At 35.3% G+C, this 14,552-nt stretch overlaps 1 protein-coding gene across 1 annotated transcript; it reads left to right on the top strand.

Annotated features, from left to right (window-relative positions):
• Positions 1 to 2,074: 2,074 nt before the first annotated feature.
• Positions 2,075 to 13,726, top strand: LOC140159559 (uncharacterized). The gene is made up of 11 exons (XM_072183054.1): positions 2,075 to 2,477; positions 3,268 to 3,477; positions 5,380 to 5,664; positions 7,594 to 7,749; positions 8,493 to 8,609; positions 9,072 to 9,182; positions 9,686 to 9,799; positions 11,256 to 11,369; positions 11,635 to 11,748; positions 12,444 to 12,557; positions 13,056 to 13,726. The coding sequence occupies exons 2-11, from the start codon at positions 3,279 to 3,281 to the stop codon at positions 13,184 to 13,186; spliced, it is 1,455 nt and encodes a 484-aa protein (XP_072039155.1). The 5' UTR covers positions 2,075 to 2,477; positions 3,268 to 3,278; the 3' UTR covers positions 13,187 to 13,726.
• Positions 13,727 to 14,552: the final 826 nt, after the last annotated feature.

Here is a 14,552-nt window from a genome sequence, read left to right as displayed (position 1 = left end):
CAGTTGGTATGTTATTGCTATCAGCAGTAGATAGCAGTATGTACATTATTGCTATCATCAGTAGATAGCAGTCGGTATATTATTGCTATCAGCAGTAGCAGTCAGTATAATTATTATTGCTATCAGTATTAGCTAGCAGTTAGTATGTTATTGCTATCAGCAGTAGATAGCAGTATGTACATTATTGCTATCATCAGTAGATAGCAGTCGGTATATTATTGCTATCAGCAGTAGCAGTCAGTATAATTATTATTGCTATCAGTATTAGCTAGCAGTCAGTATGTTATTGCTATCAGCAGTAGATAGCAGTCAGTATGTTATTGCTATCAACAGTAGATAGCAGTCTGTACATTAGTAGGCCTATCAGCGTTAGATAGTAGTCAGTATAATAGCTATCAACCATAGATAGCAGTCTGCATAATCATTGCTATCAGTAATAGATAACAGTCATTATGTTATTGCTATCAGCAGTAGATAGCAGTTTGTATATCATTATCAGTTGTATATAGCAGTCAGTGTATTAATTATTATTGCTCTCAACAATATGTAGTATGTTAGTGTTATCAACAGTAGATAACTAAGGTAAGGTAAAGGTAAAGGAGACTAACCTGTATAAACAGTGATCGGAGTGCCCATCTCTCTTTCATTGGCGATTGGGCCAGACTCCTCCATGTAATGTTGCTATAGGGGATCGCTACATCTCCTCCACAGCGAGTCTGTTACCTTCCCAGCATTTAAGAATGCCGGTACCCATTTATACACCTGGAGGAGTAATCGAGATAAAGTGTCTTACTCAAGAGCACAACACGATGGCGTCGCCGGGGCTCGAACCCACAACCTTCCGATTATGAGTCAGGGCCCATTCCGCTCGGCCACCGTGCTCCCCGTAGATAACTATCAGTATGTTATTTCTATCAGTATTAGCTAGCAATATGTATGTTATTGCTATCAGCAGTAGATAGCAGTATGTACATTATTGCTATCATCAGTAGATAGCAGTCGGTATATTATTGCTATCAGCAGTAGCAGTCAGTATAATTATTATTGCTATCAGTATTAGCTAGCAGTTGGTATGTTATTGCTATCAGCAGTAGATAGCAGTATGTACATTATTGCTATCATCATTAGATAGCAGTCGGTATATTATTGCTATCAGCAGTAGCAGTCAGTATAATTATTATTGCTATCAGTATTAGCTATCAGTCAATATGTTATTGCTATCATCAGTAGATAGCAGTCGGTATATTATTGCTATCATCAGTAGATAGCAGTCTGTATTATTATTGCTTTAAACAGTAGATAATGACAGTCAGTATGTTATTGCTATCAGCAGTAAAAAGCAGTCAGTATAATATTAATAGCCATGGGCGTAGCCATCCTTTCACTGCATAGGGTCAAAGCCAAATCTTCTTTTTTTTTAAATAATGTTTTTTCCAATTTTAGGGGAAAAAGTCAAATTTTCGTCCCATTAATTGTTTTTTCCATTGTGGGGGGTCAAAATTTCGTTCCCATTTGTCAATTTTTTATACCATTTTTAGTCAATTGCCCGAGGCAATTTGCTCCCCCTAGCTACGCCACTGTTGATAGCAGTCAGTATATTATTGCTACCAGTAGTAGATAGCAGTAGGTTATTGCTATCAGTGCTAGTAGTAGATAACATTCATTATTGGTATCAACATTTGATCAATATTGCAATTTTTCATAGCAGCAGTGTTTAACGAAGAAAAAAACATTCCCATCAGGATCAGTTCATGAAAATTCACCGGACGAGAACCAAAAAAAACAAAAACAAAATATACGCAGACACCCTCTCCCTACATACACACCCCTGCATACACTCTGTGACTGAACCTACATGTCATTGTTTAAACAAAATATATTCCCTGTCAAAGTCCGGGGTCAGCTAGAGACGTGAGTCATGATAAAAGGGTCACCAGGAATTGGAAAGACTACGTTAGTAGCATGTAATATATTCAACGAGCCTTGTGCACGACCTTGTGTATAATCAGCGACTGGCAGGTCACTCATAACATTCATTATTTAAATTATTTCTTTAAACTGCACATTGTTTTATGGTATAAAAGTCAGCATCAAGTGATTCGATATATACTTCATTTTTATTTTTAATTTTTAAAAATCCTACTGGTGTCAACAGACATGCAGTATTACGCACGCGCATTGTACTTAATGCTAATGATTGCTGGTGCAAAACGGTGACCTCATCAGTCAGAACATGAGAATAATGGTGTTTTCCCTGTCCGGGGAAAATCCCATAGTATTTCTTCACACAACGTCGCAATAGTATGCAGCTTTTCGATATTTTGTAAGATATATGTCAGCAGGAAAATGAATAGAGAAATACACTGCATCGAGTCTGCTGTCAAGTCTTGATAACACACATCCTATCGGTCTTCGGTATATCACTGCATTTATATTCAACTCTTTGTATATATTTACATTGTATAAGGATTGCTTAAGTAAGTATGCATTCAGCTCCATCTATTCTTGCGTTCTGTGTATTATTTTTACAAAACTGAGCTTACATCAGTAATTCACTGTTTTTGTCGTATGCACCATTCATTGTTCGTTATTAAAATGTGTTTTGTACATGATTAATCACACTCACAATTAATCTTGCTAAAACCATGAAAACCTCGGGGCTGAATACCCGATGGTAATTATCTCGTGAGTCGACCCAAGTCCACTTATTAAACGCAGTGTATACACCTACATGTATTTGAAATTTATTTGCAGGGATCGTTTAAATCATCGTATACATTTACGAATATACTGACCATCACGTTTGAAACCAGTGTAATACACTGGTATAAAAATGCTATAATCCAGACTCCTTATCGTCAATATTCATTGAACGGTGACCTTATTAACCACGTTACCACGCATTCAAATCAATTTTAATATTCATAACATACCCGTAGTATGTTGTGTGGGTTATCATTTAAAGAGACACGACGGTAATTACCATGTGTTTTTAATGCATTTAGTTAACGTCTAGAATGTTAGGATGTACTAATTTGAATTTGCTTTCATATCAAGCAGGCAATTATCTTGCCATATAACTTATTTTTGATGGGTGGGGTAAAGTTATATTATATTATTTTATTATTATTATTATTATTATTATTTTTATTATTATTATTATTATTATTATTATTATTATTATTATTATTATTATTATTATTATTAGTATTAGTATTAGTATTATGGTATTAATTATACTATTATCATTTTTACTTCTATTGCCAGTATAATAAATCATGGCGGGTAACATCTACCGCAGTGACTATTCACAACCACCACAGTATGAAGAACAACCGGACCCAAGATATACCAGTACACCGATCAATGAGGGTAGACACGAGTATGACCCTCTTCAGTATGATGAGCCTGATGAGGAACCTCAGATAAGATTCTCCCGTGGAAATGCGATGCTTGGAAGACCTCTACCAGATGAACGTAAGTAGAATTTGTGGATGCCTATAATTATTATATTACCCCGACGGGCCATGTCATACACAGAACGGGTGTTAAAACAGTAACAATTTGACAGTTTGGCAATTTTAGGTCCATTCATAATAAAGTTACAAAGTAAAACATTTGTAAATATTTAGATATCTTACATTGTCTTGAATTATAACAATATGAAAATCACGCCTCATATTTACTCTATTCCATTCATTCATTTTCATTCAAGGTTTATTAGAAAAACGCATTTCGCAGCTGAAGGCTGAATTACATACATTGGACAGATAAAAATACAAAAGCTAAACAATAAATGACATATAAAAATATATATAGAAAAAAAAAATAAATAAATGACATATAAATATAATTTGACAATATTTTTAAACAAAGACACTAATTCAACTACAAACAACCTTCCTTGCTCGCTCATACAAGCCATCACTTGCATGAGTTAAAATGATGCGGAAAAAATTCAAAATGATCATCGTAAAAGAGCGAAAAGTATATGAATATAATGAGTATACAGGGTGTCCCAGAAAAAAATATCGGGCGAATGAATTTGGACGTAAGTCAGGAAATAGACATCAGAATCCAAAAATCTAAAAAACAGCGTGTAACCCATCTTATTCTGCATCTTATACACTAATTGTTCTGGAATCGGTTGACCGATTGCGAAGAAATGAACGATTACATAACCCATCCGTCAATTCACTTCATTCCAAGTTTGAAAGAAAGATCGTTCAACACAATGCGCACTAGTGGTTAATAACTGTCAATGGGGCTTCATATTTTGTTCGGTGAAATCTTTTTCGTTCTTTATAAACAATCTATTTCTTGCAAAACAATTAATTAGGTTTTATTCAAATTTGAAAACCTGCACGATATTGAAAATAAAAGCTTGCATGTAAGATGATGCTCGGTACTTGTAAATATCTTTTTGCGTTAATGTTGATGTTGCATAAGGAATTATTGCATAAAGAATTTCAGCTGACATAACATATTTGCACAACCTGAAGAATTAAAGTTGGAAAGCTTCCACCAATTGCAGAAATCAAAGTTTTGTCGAACAAACTGTTATTCATCTTCAGTGAAAGCAATAAAGCATGAATAACATAAACACAGTCGGATACAAAATAGATAATGTGGACTAAATTTAATGAGATACACAAACTTTAGGAACCGGTGAGCGAGTATGAAAAAAAGCGCTGGTTGATCAAACTTGGAATGAACTGCATTGATACACGCATTATGTAATCGTTAAATTCTTCGCAACCAATCAACCGAATCAAATAAAATTTTCGTGATGCACAATAAAATAGGATATGCGCTATATTTTAAATTGTTTGATTCTGATGTCTATTTCTCGACTTACGTTCAATTTTATTCACTCGGTAAATTTTTCTGGGACACCCTGTATGAATATATGAATTTAAATCACGCCGATTTAAATCATTGATTTAAATCGCGATTTCAATATCACTGATATTTATACCAACCTTTTCATTTGTTACCATTTTTGATAAATGTAATTTAATTTCTTTCTTAAATTGGCTGTTTTACTTAATTCCCAACTTTTGGATACAATTAAAATACCTTTATGATGTCACTTATCTATTGCTAAAAATTCATTTTCAAGATGCAGAATTCAACAGGTTTTTCCCCACGATTTTACCAATTTTTTTCTTTGAAATTTCCACATATAAAAACACGTTTTGAATTTGTCGTAAATACCTGGTAGATTGTGCATATGACTAGCATTCCATTGGTGCTCTTTTGACTTTATCATTGGGTACAGCAGTTCTCGGAGTAAAAAAATCGATTTAAATCACAAAAGTCCGATTTAAATAAAAAAATCTGATTTGCAACAATATGCTTTTATTTCCTTTTATGCAGCCTCGACTACCCTTGTGTCTGTACGCATCAAGCGACGTGTTGGGAAACGCTTGCCATGGACGATTGTCAGCGTAAGAAACGACAGTTCGTTTGACAATCTTTTCGAAAGATTCAATCAAGGTGATACCTTGAAGATTGCCAAGGTCCGAGTTGGGAAGGAAGCAGACGCTAAAGTGTTTAATATCATACGTGATTACCAGAATCTGCCTGTGGGTGATGTTGTAGCGATGTTTGGTAATCATATCGAGTTTAGTACTGAGGAGATGGATGTAGTGCAGTCCGCAGGTATGTTAGGACTAATATAAAAAAATCCTGATGTATCACACTGTTTTGCTTTCCATAGTTGGAACGGTCAAATCTCGATCCCGCATCCCGGTTAAAGAACTTTTGCAAAGAACTGGGCAATTTTTTCTCACCAAGCTAATAAAATTCTCAATGTTTCTTATGTATTTCTTTATGAAAAAGACAAATACCAAATGCGAGATTCAGCGAGAACATCCTCCTGTATTAAACATTCTTAAAGGGGGAAGCCCCGCCAGAGTAGTTCTTCTGGGGTGAACCAAACCTGCCTGGTTATCAAATTAATTAGAAGGAATTTACAGGTGCTAATTGATTTAATAACATTAAAACATCAATCAGCACATGTCAAAGATAACCTTGTCACTGATTAATTTGATAACCAGGCAGGTTTGGTTCACCCCAGAAGAACTGATCTGGTGGGGTTTCCTCTTTAACCTGTGATGCTGTGCTCCAGATGAAAGAATTAGCGTCATATGGCACGGGGCAAATGTGCGCCTCAATAAAGCTCAGTGCCTCGTCGGGTGGTTTTGTGAACGCCTATGCAGCATTTATTTTAGAATGACATTTTTATCGATTAAAAAAAAATCAAATAAAACATAAGAAAATTAAGCTTTTGATTGAACTGAAATTGTCTACGGTTTGTTTACCAGTTTTAGTCAACTTTGTTAAATTTGATTTCGTTATTCACTATTCATAACCTCATTAATAAACGCGATGCGTGCGATCCAATCATATTTTATTATTTGCGAAAACGCGAACGCAAATCGAGGTCATTAATATCTCACAATTCGTCGTCCGTATTCCATAGTGGCGTATAGTGGGGCGCCGCGAATAAACGACTTTTCGAGAAAATCGGGTTTGAAGAAATGCCAATTTAAAATCGAGTTGTGTAAATCAGACATTCATTATATTTTGTAAATGATGTGAAATTTCTGTAGTAAACTAAATAGATTTTATTGTTATATATTTTTCAAAAGAAATAAATACATACTATTGCTGGCAAACTGACAATAAAACTATGCGTCACTATGGAAAAAGAACAAAACGCAATACCCTAACCTTACGTTAACCGTACGCCACCTCGGTCGCCGTGTAATCCCTATGGCGTTACTTTTCGTCGTTCGTATTCCATAGTGGCGTATAGGTCCGATACGCGTACGCCACTATGACATACGATGTTTTTCATTTTTGCCGATATTTCATAATTATAAAATGTGTATAAAAAGTGGCGTATGGTCGATACGCCACTATGGAATACAAAAATGTCACTTTGTAACTATACGCCACATTTAATTAATTAATTACTAATTAATTGGCTAATTATGACTGATGAGACTTAGAAAAAATGAAAGAGAACATCATTAAAAACATATGTGCCAATTTTCAAAAAAATGACCAAAAATCACTATACGCCACTATGGAATACAGCCGACGAATTGACCGCAAAATGCGTAATTGTTCCAATGTCGCACACAATTGACTTCTGCGTGCGCGGTATTGTGCGTCCAACAAACTGCGCGCGCGCCGGCTGCCGTATTTGGATTGCGCGCTACCATATTTGCAAAGATTGTGATACGCACTTTTGTTATTGGTCGTTCTGTTTTAGCCTGATCGATTTTTGGCAAGGGAAGATGTAAAAATCATCTATTTTTATAAACTTTTGAGCAAAATTGTGTGTTATTTTGTAAGGTGAAGAGATTAAAGTGACGGTTATGAATGAGGTTAATAACTTTGCATCGGTAATTTGTCGGGCATTGTGAAAAATCTAAACATTTTGCTTTGGACCTCGGAATATCCCTCGCGGCTACGCCCCTCGGGATATTCCTCGGTTCCAAAGGCAAAATGTTTAGATTTTTCACAATGCCCTCCAAATAACCGATGCGCAGTTATTAACCTCTAATTAATGTTTTGTAGGTGCGGTAAGTGACTTTTGTGACCCAATAGCATGCTGCGATGATGCTTTGACATGTCTTGGATGTAAACACAGGCGCCTGTGCTACGTTTATGCAATCCTTGTAGTGGTCACCATTTTCATCTTGGCTCTTGTTCTTGGATATATATTTAAACAAAGTAAGTAAATTTTTAAAAAGATCACAAACAATCATAAAAGTGTATGTTATCGTTGTGAATTTGAATTACCAGGTATTTTAATATATTAAAATATTCTTTGAGTCGGAGGGGAGCATGATTTATCGGTGTTTGTACTCAAATATTGCACAAGAGGAATGGTATGAGTTTTACATGACTGTATAAAGGAGATCGCAAGGCTTGTCATCCCGGGCTTGTCATTTTCTCCCGTGTGCATGAGTTTTCTTGGAAAAATACCCAAAAAGTTAAGAATCGCAAAACCTATGGAAATGTAAATGCAAATACTGGCTTCTCTGACTCCTATAAGGCCATGGCCCATTGTATTAATTTAAGAAGTGCACTGCGTGTTTTTTTAAATAGCTCCTTAATATTCAACTTTTTTATTTATTTTTTAATAGTAAAGAATGATATATTTATCAAAAATAACAATCCGGCGTTCTTCAAAACACATTATTGACCAGTTTTCCACTTTTCATTTTTTTTTACATTGTATGGCAAGTAGATGTAAAAGAGATGAATTGGTCAGATAAGTTTGGAGGCGATTGATCACGCAAACTTTTTAGACCTTCCTTTTATATATATATATAGACATAGGTTATGTTGACTGGGTCCAAATACTTACTTTTAATAACGTACAATTTGTAACAAACTGCCGTGTTCTGTTAAAGTTCAATAAAAGCATCATTTTTGTGACTGCTAATAATTATAACAATTACACAATTCAGGTCCTCGTATAAAGTGCACAACGACGACATGTGAGAATGGAGGGCGATGTCATAATTTAGTAAATGGTTTCTTGTGCGAATGTAACTCAGGCTGGAATGGAACGAATTGTGAAATAAGTAAGTAAAAATCGAATAATTACTATAAAAGTAGCCATCAGAAGTTTTGCTTTAGTTATTTGGTCGTTATCTCGTCGTGTAAATGAGCTTTTTGCTACATTTTAAGTTTCTTGATTCCGATGTCTGTATCTCAACTTATGTCCAAAATCATTCACCCGGTATTTTTTTATGGGACACCCTGTATAACGCACTAACTAACAATCTTGTATTTAAGCTTGAGAATCATATTAAAAATTTAAGTCGAAATGAGAAGTGTCCTTTGTAAGGAAACATTTCATTTTTAAATTTTAAGTTTTCACTTTAAAAACGTTGATGCATTTCTTACTAGGAAACAAAAGCATCTGGAACACCTTTAAAAGAAACAACAAAGGCGTAAAGGCGCATATAAATGTACAAGCGAAATATTACAATGTTAATGCAAATAAGATTAAAATATAATATACTGAATTATCATTAATGCAGATATTAATGAGTGTGCTACATTGCCGTGTTTGCATGGCGAATGCATAGATGGTGTTAATGGCTTCCATTGTGAATGTCCTCGCGGATTCGATGGCTTCATTTGTCAAAACAGTGAGTACCAAATTATCTGAGTGCTGGCTGATATGCATTCTCAATCATTAAGTTTAAACATGCTTTCAGTACAAAATGTAAATATCTTAACATTTCATAACAGTGACGCACACATCCAGAAGTGCGTTATCATCTGATATATATAGAGATCAAGGGCTAGAATTATTGAACATGAATCATATGGCATTCTCATCAGACCACAAAGGATACATCCACAATAACCCCACTGGGAAATAGGGCAGTTTTATTTAAAGTACCGGTACATATATATATTCCTAATTGAGGAGAAAAAGAAGGGAACATTAAAAAAAAATGGGAAGAGAAGACCTGTACCATATCTCAGAGACTTGAAACGTGTGCCGTGTTCACCAAGGGTTATGTCCGACGCCAGCGTAAATCATGAAATATTATAGGTCATAATAATCACGACACGTCTCAGAACTTACCTGAAACCTGATATTAATAAAGTTTCGTTTCGTTTTCATCCATAAATTACATTGCAGATATTAATGAATGTGTTAGTAATCCATGTCTGAATGATGCGATTTGTGTGGACGATATTAACGGATACAGGTGTGTGTGCCCTACTGGATACAACGGAAACCATTGTCAACACAGTAAGTTTTAAGATCATGAAGATTTAAGATGGGATCTCTCTCTATGGCGCAGGATTGCGCTGCTGTGGTCTTCACAAGAGTATGCCATCTACTTCTATCAAAAGCCAAACGTGTTGCACCATACAATCCGTGTGATGCAACGTTCTTCACATCATTTGTTCAAGATGTTGATGGACGTCCACTTCCACGATGGCCTTCCACGGCTCCCTGAAGAATCTGCTTCTCAACTCCACCATCCTTTCTTACAATGTGGTCAAAGTAGCACAATTTCCTCTCAATGATGGACTTTCTGATGTTATAGTCTGTGCCAATCTTATTCAGGACCCAGATATTTGTCTTCTTGTCTTTCCAAGATACTCCCAACAGCCTATATAACACCATATCTCAAATGCATCTTCTTTCTGTCATTCTTTGTCATTGCCCATGATTCGCACCCGTATGTAGCAATTGAGAAGTCTGTTGCACGAAGTAACCGTACCTTGAGGTTGATTGATAAACCACGACTCTTCCAGATCTTTGACATACTGTTGTATTGGTAGAGTTTAAACCTATACACACAACTAAATTTTTTCACTTACGTGAGCTTTCGACACGACGAATTTGTTGTCTTTGCCATAGCTAATCTTCTTTTGATCTCAGATGTACTATCACCTTTGTTGTCTATCGATGAACCCAGGTATTCAAATTGTTTAACCTCCTCGATCTTTTGACCATCTATCAAAAAGTCCTCTCCAGTTCCATTTCTATCAATAACCATTACTTTAGTCTTCTTGGCATTTAGAAGAAGGCCTTTCTCTTCACTGGCTTCCTTGATGCATTTCAAAAGGGCCAGCAGTTCCTCTCTACTGCTGCATATTAGGGCGGTATCTGACTCCACCACCAGTAAACCAGTCCAAAGCTTCTCTCACGATGTCCTCTCAATAAATGTTAAACAGGTTTGGTGACAATAAGCAGCCCTGTCTCAGCCCTCTTCCAATCTCAAACCATTCAGTATTTCCATTACTTGTCCTGACTGCAGATTCCTGGTCCTCATATAGTTGACTAATACGATCAATAATGTGACCAAGGAATCACATCCTTCCCATTGTCTCCCACAATTGGGGATGGCTGACACAGTCAAATGCCTTGCTGTAGTCAATGAAGCACATTATAAAGTGGTAGTCTGTGATCTTTACACTTCTCATTATTATATTCCTGATGTTAACGATCTGGTCTCTAGTCCCTCTTCCTTTTCGAAAGATGGGATAAACTCCCATATAAGGTCACATGACATAAATGGGAGGATAATATTTCGAATTAGTAATAAAAAGAATCACAACACCTCTAGTTTATATAAACGAATTTTATAACTAACATTCCTAGAGTAAAATCACATTATTTCATCAGCATATTAAATTTTATTTTAATATGCTGATGAAATAATGTGATTTTACATTTTTATGATTTATTTGTGTAGATATTGATGATTGCGCTCTACTACCTTGTATGCACAATGCTACGTGTATAGATGGAATAGATAGCTTTCGTTGCGAGTGTCCTGCTGGATTTGATGGCAAGATTTGTCAAACCAGTAAGTATTGCATATCTTCGTCAAAGTCAGTATTATGTCGGTTCGTATGAGCATATAATTCTTTTCCCCTTGCAATATAATCATTTCTCTTGGATATTAATCCAATGACTACACGTATATCTACAGGAGTGCACATGATTGCAAATGATGCATGGTAGCAGTTAAATATTTGACAAAATAATATGCCTCTTTAATATTCGTGAGTAGTGAGCATATTGCAATCTCTTCTACAAATCTTGTTTAATTTCTTTTTATTACAATACAGATATAAATGAATGTGTTAGCAATCCATGTCTGAATGATGCATTCTGTGTGGACGATATTAACGGGTATGAGTGCGCATGCCCTGCCGGATATCATGGACAACATTGTCAAAATAGTAAGTTATCATAGTTATATTACAGAGTTTTTCTCCAATATCATATAACCAACACTTTTGAGGTCAGCTGATAATAGCTACACAAACTTCACAAAAACCAACCAACCAAACAAACAAACCAAAAAAATGCAAACAATTATTTTCGTAATTTTTAGACTTCGGTGTTCGATGAACGTTTGGTATAATTTTGTTACTGGCAAGCTTCTTCTTTATAAGTGCCTCCCTCATATGTATGAGTATTGTCGCACTGCGTACAGACAAGCTGTACTTAGTTTTTACTCTGGAACCTAGATGATGAGTGTATTTTGAAGTACAGTCAACATGACCGGGATGCTCCCTGCTCTTTTCGAATAGCCTGTGACGTTCTTTAACGTGCACACTACATTAATGTGAGAAAATATGCATGTACACGGGACCGACAGCTTAAAGTGCCCTCCGAAGCACTAAGCAAGTAGAGTGTCTTGCTCAAGGACACAAAGAGCCGGACCTGGGATTCGAACCCTTGACCCTTGGGTTCACAGTCCTATGCCTTAACCGCTAGGCCACGCTCTCCTCTTCAAGCAGACCATTACAAACTGTTTTTACTGAAGTATTGAGGATTATAGTAATGACATTTTCTAGCCTTTCTCAGAATGATAATGTGTTTAGATTGCATTAATCACATTTTGAATAATATTTTGCATGTTTATTTACAGACATTGACGAGTGTTCTTCATACCCTTGCCGAAATGACGGGCTATGTTTGGATGGAATTAATGGTTACACATGTCAATGTCATGGCGGATGGAATGGCACAAATTGTGAATTAAGTAAGATCAAGTTTAAAAAAAGAAAAACAAAATCCCTCGAAACCAAACAGAGATAAGTTATCGTTTAATTTAGAACAAATATAGATTGTATTAATTTGGATCAAAGGTTAAAGTTTTTTCCATAATCCAACCATTACACATGAAATGAAAATAAATGAATAATAATAATAATAATAATAATAATAATAATAATAATAATAATAATAATAATAATAATAATAATAATAATAAAAACACTAACGATTTACATTTCATCAGAGACCATGTAATAAATACGGTCCCTGGTTTCATGCAGGAAAAAGTAGAACTATTCATATGAAGGTGGGTAATACTATTTTTGAGCTCGGTTTTACTATGAAGAAATATGTTAACAATCACGCATGTTCATTTATGCTCTTAGTCCTATGTACTTAATCTTACTTAATTACCAAGTTGATCCAGATTGCATGTACAACAAATTATATTAATTAATATTTCTTTATACATTCTAATTTTCAGAAGTGGCCCCGATTACGAAATCCAGCGGTATTCGATTGGCATGTTCTTCATCGACACACTTCCTGACTTTAGTTACTAGCATCATTATTCTCGCTTTGACATTAAAAGGACAGTTTCTACAAATAGTTTGAGCTCTCACCAAACATTCTATGATGCATAATTAAATGAGCTTAAATGTGTTAAAGTCTTTCGGAGCCCTAGATCAAAGACGATGAAAGAGCGCTTTCTACAGAGAAATAATGAAGGATCATGTGTAAAACATGCTATAATATGTTATATATTGATAGCTATTGAAATAATAGAATTCAAATATCACTTGTGGTCGAAGTAGTAAATAGTGGTGAACCTATCATGCCTATCCGACGAGGAAGGTATGAAACACACCAATGATGATAATCACATGAAAAAAGCGCAGTGATTTATAGTGCGCTACGCACAGGCACAACGCATAGACGTTGATCCACAAGCCTCATCACACTGAACAGGTTGTCGCTGACCACTACGGCCCACATCATTTCATTTCAACACAGGGACTTGCAGCTAAGAAGCGCACTCCCTAGAAAAGAGGATACTCTGAAAATGCAAAAAAAACTGCAGAGAAAAAGCAAGAGCAAGTACTCTTTAGCCTCCGAATAGCAGAAACCAACAAAATAAAGATATACGTTGAAAAATGATACTCCTAGTGCAATATTATAGGAATACCAGACTGAACTGGTGATATATTTTCTATTATTGGGTATTGTATATTATTTAGTATTATTTATTCATTGTATGGGCACCATTGAATTTACTGTCTTTCGAAACTTTAGAACAATAGGTATAGGTATTTACTTCTGGTACAAATACTAGTACGTGAAGACTGGTTAATTTTGTACATAATTATGCATATGATAATGGCTATTCCCTGTTTGTGTTACAAAATAAACAATGTGTAAAATGTAATTCGTATTTCCCGTTAACTTACACCTTATACACCGTTGCATTTACTCTCAGTCTCGCATCACTTTGAGTTATGTATTTTTGTCACATTATCCATGTGCGGGAAGGTGGTACAAAATTATTTTATTGCATGTATTTCAGTCCGAGAGCGATTGATCCTTGACTAGCTGAGAGTGATTATCTGAATACTAGTATAAATGTAATGAGCTCAATGGGTTGATGTACCACAGTGTCCTGTAGCAGCATTATCATTGTCCTTTTTATTTCTTGGCTTAAACTGAACGTCTACAATAAATTGAATAGAATGAGAGAACTGACAAGTTTATTTCTGTTAAGAATAGCACCTTTAAAAATTGAAGTAGCAGATCGAATACTGTCAATCATTAGTTTCTTGATTTGTAATGTATTATTACTTTATGTAGTGTGTGTTTTATGTGATGTACGATCTATTTAAGACATGGTGCAAGAAATGACAGAGTCGTATGGCTTTGTGAAAGACGTCGCTATACCATAAATAAAAGAGTCGATAATGGACAGCTTTTTCCGACACCTCTCACT

The sequence above is a fragment of the Amphiura filiformis genome, chromosome 1 (genome assembly GCF_039555335.1).
Source record: "Amphiura filiformis chromosome 1, Afil_fr2py, whole genome shotgun sequence".
NCBI lineage: Eukaryota > Metazoa > Echinodermata > Ophiuroidea > Amphilepidida > Amphiuridae > Amphiura > Amphiura filiformis.
This window is presented reverse-complemented; position numbering and strand designations above follow the sequence as displayed.